Raw genomic sequence first — 6,000 nt, forward strand, 5'->3', positions numbered from 1 at the left:
TCCCACAAGGATGTGTTGAAGAGGGAATTTGGGGGGGGGGGGGGGGCTCTGGCAACCAGAATTCTTTCAAAAACTCCCCTTCTCATTAGTTGTGTTAATAGCGTATCTTTCGCCACATCCTTCCAGATTATATTCATGGTTGGTCGAGGGTACCTGTCCCCTGATGTCAGCAAAGTGCCCAGCAATTGTCCCAAAGCTATGCGCAGGTTGATGGGCGACTGCCTGAAATTCAAGCGTGAAGAGAGACCCCTCTTCCCTCAGGTGAGTCCTGGCAGAAGGGAGGAGGATTTGTCTATCTTTGCATGTATGCATTTATCTATCTTTGCATGTGTGTTCTCACAATGAATTTGAGTTTGTTATTAGAGAAAGAATGTGATATGTGTGTGTGTGTTATGTACCTTCAAGTCTTTCCTAATTTATAGCAAAACTGAGTTGAACATAATCACAGGGTTTTCCTGACAAGATTTGTTCAGAGAGCCTTTGCCTTCCTCTGTGACTTGCCCAATGTCATCCAGTGGATATCCATGGCCAAGTGGCTGGCTGGGCAGCCGGTGGTGTGGCTGGCCATGGTGGCACAGTGGGTTAAACTGCTTAGCTGCAGAACTTGCTGACTGGAAGGCTGGTGGTTCGAATCCGCAGGACGGGGTGAGCTCCCATTGTTAGCCCCAGCTTCTGCCAATCTTGCATTTCAAAAACATGCAAATGTGAGTTGATCGATAGGTACCGCTTTGGTGGGAAGTTAACAGCGCTCCATGGAGTCATGCTGGCACATGACCTATGAGGCGTCTATGGACACTGTTGGTTCTTCGGCTTAGAAATGGAGATGAGCACCACCCCCCAGAGTTGGAATAGATTAGACTTAATGTCAAGGGGAAACCTTTACCTCATTTTATCCTAGCCTAACATTCAAACCATTACACCATGCTAGCCCTCTATACATATAGCACTCTTCCCAGAATTTGATCCCTAGTGAAGGCCCCGTTGCATGCCCCATCCAACCGAAGAGGTTAGCTTGATGGGGACATGAGACAGGGCTTTCTCAGTCATGGCATCTTGGGGCTCCTCTGTGAACTTCATTATGTGTTAGGAGATGTATTTCCCAATTTGCAGATGATTAATGTGGTTGGATGTCCTAATATTTTGGAAAAGCCAGAAAAAATGCCCATATATCGCACATGATTTTATAAAGATTTCCCATACCCTTTCTTCCCAACCTCACCATTCCCCTTTTCTCATTGGGGGATCCAACAAAACTTTAGGGAAGAGACATGAATCCTTGGGAAACAGAGAGAAGTGGAAGATGCGTAAAAGTTTTGTGTGGCTCACTATTTAGTTTTTATATTGTTATATATTTATATTTGTGTGGCTCAATATATTGTTTTTATATTGTTTATACGGTTTTATACTGTTTAATATTGTTATTATTACATTACTGATAACTGTATATTTATGTTTTGATGTGGGCACCATGGAGTGCCACTTGGTTAGCCGTCCTGAGTCCCTCTGCAGAGGTTGAGAAAGGACGGGATATAAAAGCCCCAAATAAATAATAATAAATAAATTTAGCAGAGAGTGGGAAAGTCTCCCTGTTGGACAACAACTACCAAAATACTCCAGCCATGAAGGCAAGTAGCCGTGTTGGATGAGAGCTTTTGGAAGGTCACAAAACAACATCTTTGGGGATGTGGCAATCATATTCCACCTGGAATCTAAGCATTGGCCATGATGGTTGGGGCTGGTGTGGTTTGCAGTCCAACTCATCTGGCTTAGAGAAATTGTGTGTGTGTGTGTTGGGGGGGGGGGGGGTAACACATAGGAGGCAGCTTCTGAGGATTCCCTTTTTTGCTTCTTGCAGATTTTAGCTTCAATTGAGTCTCTGCAGCACTCCTTGCCCAGGATTGAGCGTAGTGCCTCGGAGCCCGCACTCCACCGGGTGGCCTGTGATGAAGAAATGACCTTCTTTGGCCTGCCGTCAGCTCAGCGGTTCCGCAGCTAATGTGATGCTTGTGGAACTGCTACCACAAGCCTCTTTGGGGGAGAGACAGGCCAGCATCTCCTTCTCTCCATCCTTCCTGCAAGGAGCAGTAGAGGAATCCTCCTCAAGACAGCAGCCATGGAGCCCAACCATCTTGCTGACCACCCCGCCCCCACATAAATACATCTGGAGGAACTCTTTGGCTCTGCAGGGAGACTTCCGTGTGATTCCCTCTCTCAAGCCCACTGAGCCAGAAGGGGTCACCCAAGCCAAGAAGACTTGTAGGTCAAGTCCCTACTCCAAGGTGACTTTAGCTCCGTCTTCCCAGGTGAAAATTCTTTTTAAAAAGCTCTCATCCTGCTTCAGGATTTTGGGTGGGCAAAAGCAGGAAAGAGTGGAAAGTTCAGTGCAAAGGAAAGAATGAGGTGTAAAAAAAATAAAAAGGCAAAACAACTCATCTGATCTTTGATGTCTGTCATCTGCCAGTTAAGAATAATGGGGAACATGTGATCCTTGGGGTGTGTTAGAGCTGCAACTCCTGGCAGTCCCAGCTGGAAGGGTGGATGATGAGGACGATGGGAGTTGCCATCCAACAGCATGAGAAAAACATGAAACCTGCCCTTGCTATAGAGGTGAAACAGAAAACCGGTGGGAAATAGGAAAAGGAGACTAGCAGAAGGCAGAATCCTGTGCCATCTTTCCCCACTTCTTCGTGTACTCCTCCCCACTTTCCCTCAATCACCATGTTCCTATCCAAATCACACTGTAGAGATTTTTTTAGCCTTCACTCAAGATTTGTTGTTGTTTATTCATTCAGTCGCTTCCGACTCTTCATGACCTCATGAACCAGCCCACGACAGAGCTCCACAACTGACAAGGAGCTCTGGCATGGGCTGGTCCATAAGGTCATGAAGAGTCGGAAGCGACTGAACGAATAAACAACAACAAATCTTGGATGAAGGCTAAAAAGATGGTGTGCAGAAAATTGCAATTGATACTACATAAAAAGAGGATTTGTTTATGCCAGTGGTTCCCAATCTGTGGTCCATGGACCACCAGTGGTCCGCAAGAACGAAAATATGGTCTGTGGCCTCACCATTACTACACCGTTGCTTCAAAACCATGTGGCAATGAGAGCGACCGGTTTTGTGAAACCCTCTTATAGTGCCGAGGCAAATGGGATGTCAGGAGGGGAGAAGCTGACTACCCATGAAAGATTACTTCTACCACTTCAGCTCTAGATTATTAAATATGGTTTCCTGTGAGCGAGCAGATGGCCATTACTGGATGGCATATGTTTTGTATCTGAAACTAGAGCTGATGTGGTTTATCCAATGCAATTTTCTGATTCAGCACCCCAAATAACTAAACTGAATCTAAAGTTGACCAAAAGCTGATCTGTAAACCTTTTAGTACTATATTGGAGAGAGGTCCCTGGTCAAAGTGGTCCCTGTTTAAGTGGTCCCTAGTCAAAACATGGTTGGGAACCACTGTTTTAGGCCTTGTGGATTCTCCTGTAGTGACCCAGAAACGTAAGGAATATGTTATTGTAAACAGTTAGAACAGACCTTCTGTGTTTCCTTGAATCACTTTTGGAAAGTTCCAATTCTCCTCTCCCCTTTATGTGTACCTGGCTATTCCTTGAAGGAACCTCCGATTGGGACCACCTCTGAACTAAATGGCTACTGTGGCTTTTACCGATTTATGTAGCAGTCTCCACCTGAAAGAGACCTGTTATTCTTAGAGTGAGCTAGCCCTTCCCATTATTTTGCACTTGTGTTCGCTGGTGGTTTGGAGGCTTCCAAGGACAAAGAACCTTGAGAACATAATATACATTAAGAATATTTTCTAATATGTGGAGTTTTGAACTGTGGGTTGACCCCAAAGAGGCAGCGATATACTTGGGTTCTTTTGAAACAGTTGTCCTCAGCCTCTGTCCTTTTGGATGATGCTGGACTACAATTCCACCTTTGTTGCTTGTTGCCTGTAGCTGATAGAAGCTGGTGTCCACCAACCTCTAAAAGTGCACAGTTTTCTACCCAGTCAGAGGCAGATGTGTGGCCCTCCTGACATTGTTGAACTGCATCCCACATCATCCCTCATTTTTAGGCAGACTAAACCTGCTGAGAGTTGCAGTTCAAGAGTATCTGGGCTGTATGTTGTCCACTTTTGCTCAAAGCCCTGAGATGTCACAAAGTGACCATGAGGTTGCCTGATACTGTACCTTACAAGGAATGCTCACAAGGTTCCTCTCTTTGGTGGTGAACACAGGGATCCAACTGAATCAGACCAAAGGCCAGTTGTCCAGGAATCTGTTGTTCTAACCTAGTTTGTGTTTTGGAAGGCATCAGCAGGGCATGAATGTAAACAGCACCCTCTCACTTGTATTCCCCTCCATTCTGTACAGAGAGACATATTCCCAAGTATTGGAGGCAGTAGCTAGCAAAAAAAACCGAACCCACTATGAAGTTGTCTTAATCCCTCTCTTTAAAAAAAGGATCTTCAAAGAATGTGGAAATGAATTCTTTAACTTCACGGCATGACTGAGAACAAGCACTTTCTGTTTGCCCCTCTGTTTAGCTTCATGTTATGACTTCCAGTTCTAATACTTTTGAGAAGAACGTGTTTACCCACTTTCTTCAAAATGACAATTCCTTTTCTATACTGCAACTGCATTTTCTTTTTGTTTGTTTTCCCTTTTAAAGTAAATAGCCCCAAATGTTTAACTTTTCCTTGAAGGGTGGTTGATTCCAGGCTTCCGGTTATTTTGGCTGCTGTTTTCTGCACTTCTTCCAGCTCTGCAGTATCATTTGTGTGACATGGCAACCAGAACACTAGATTTTGAGTATGGCACATCATAGATTTTTATTAAAGCCTAACTCAATTCTTTTCCTTTTTAATTTTTTTTTTATTTCTTTTGCTTTTTCTTCCAATTTTCCTAATCCTCCTGTCATGGAACCCATCATTTTCACAGCAGCCACTCACTGGTTGAACTTTTTTTTTTTATCAACCAATGGAGTTACACATCAGGAAAGTCCCTTTTCTGGCAAATGCCGACTCAGACTCTGATAGAGTATAGTGTGTCAATTTCAGATTTTTGTATCCAACTTGCAGCGTTTTATAATTAGTAACTTTGAATGAAATTTGCTGCTCTTCCAGTTTGAAGAGATTTGCTTGAAACTTTCCCACCTCTTTGGCCCTTAACCATCCTATATAATACGGGCCTCTTGGTGTGCGGCTGGTTAAACTGCTGAGCTGCTGAACTTGTTGAACTTGGTGGTTCGAATCCAGGGAGCAGGGTGAGCTCCCACTGTTAACCTCAGCTTCTGGCAACCTAGCAGTTCAAAAACATGCAAATGTGAATAGATCAATAGGTACCACTCCAGTGGGAAGGTAACGATGCTCCATGCAGTCATGTCGGCCACATAACTTTGGAGGCATCTAAGGACAACACCAGCTCTTCATCTTAGAAATGGAAATGTGCACCACCCACCAGAGTTGGACAGGACTGGGCTTGATATCAGGGGAAAGCTTTACCTTTAAAATTTGGGATCACCCATTGGGATTACCTTTCTGCCCACTAAACCAGATTATATAGTTATTGAGTACCATTACAGCTGTGCTATTCCAAGTGTGTGCCTATGGACCAACCTTGTTCTGCAAGCTGCTAGTCCATTGCAAGTTTCCAGGAAAGAGAAATAGTCAGTGATGTGCACAAATAGTGTACCAGTCTCTTGTGATTGTTGCTGTTGTTACATGCCATCAAGTCAACTTCAACTTAGAAAGAAGAGACTTCAGGATCCCTGGTCATCAACAGCCTTGTTCAGGTCTTGAGGATTCAGAACTGGGATTTACTTGATATGGGTCTTTTCACCTATAACACAGTCTTCCTCTTTTCCTATTACCTTCTGCCTTACTAAGCATTTTCTTTCCTAGTAATGTCTTCTCATGACATGGCAAAAGTATGACATGCTCAGTTTAGTAATCCTGGCTTCTAAGGAGACTTCAGGCTTGATTTACTCTCA

At 44.0% G+C, this 6,000-nt stretch overlaps 1 protein-coding gene across 1 annotated transcript in view; it reads left to right on the forward strand.

Moving 5' to 3' along the window:
- The window catches only part of ARAF (A-Raf proto-oncogene, serine/threonine kinase), a 37,858-nt gene extending 35,426 nt beyond the window's left edge, over positions 1-2,432 (forward strand). The window contains exons 15-16 of the mRNA XM_060762796.2: positions 127-261; positions 1,856-2,432. Of these exons, the coding sequence (XP_060618779.2) occupies positions 127-261; positions 1,856-1,996 (276 nt within the window). The 3' untranslated portion in view covers positions 1,997-2,432. The remainder of the gene's footprint in view (positions 1-126; positions 262-1,855) is intronic.
- Positions 2,433-6,000: the final 3,568 nt, after the last annotated feature.

The sequence above is a fragment of the Anolis sagrei genome, chromosome 2 (genome assembly GCF_037176765.1).
Source record: "Anolis sagrei isolate rAnoSag1 chromosome 2, rAnoSag1.mat, whole genome shotgun sequence".
NCBI classification, from domain to species: domain Eukaryota; kingdom Metazoa; phylum Chordata; class Lepidosauria; order Squamata; family Dactyloidae; genus Anolis; species Anolis sagrei.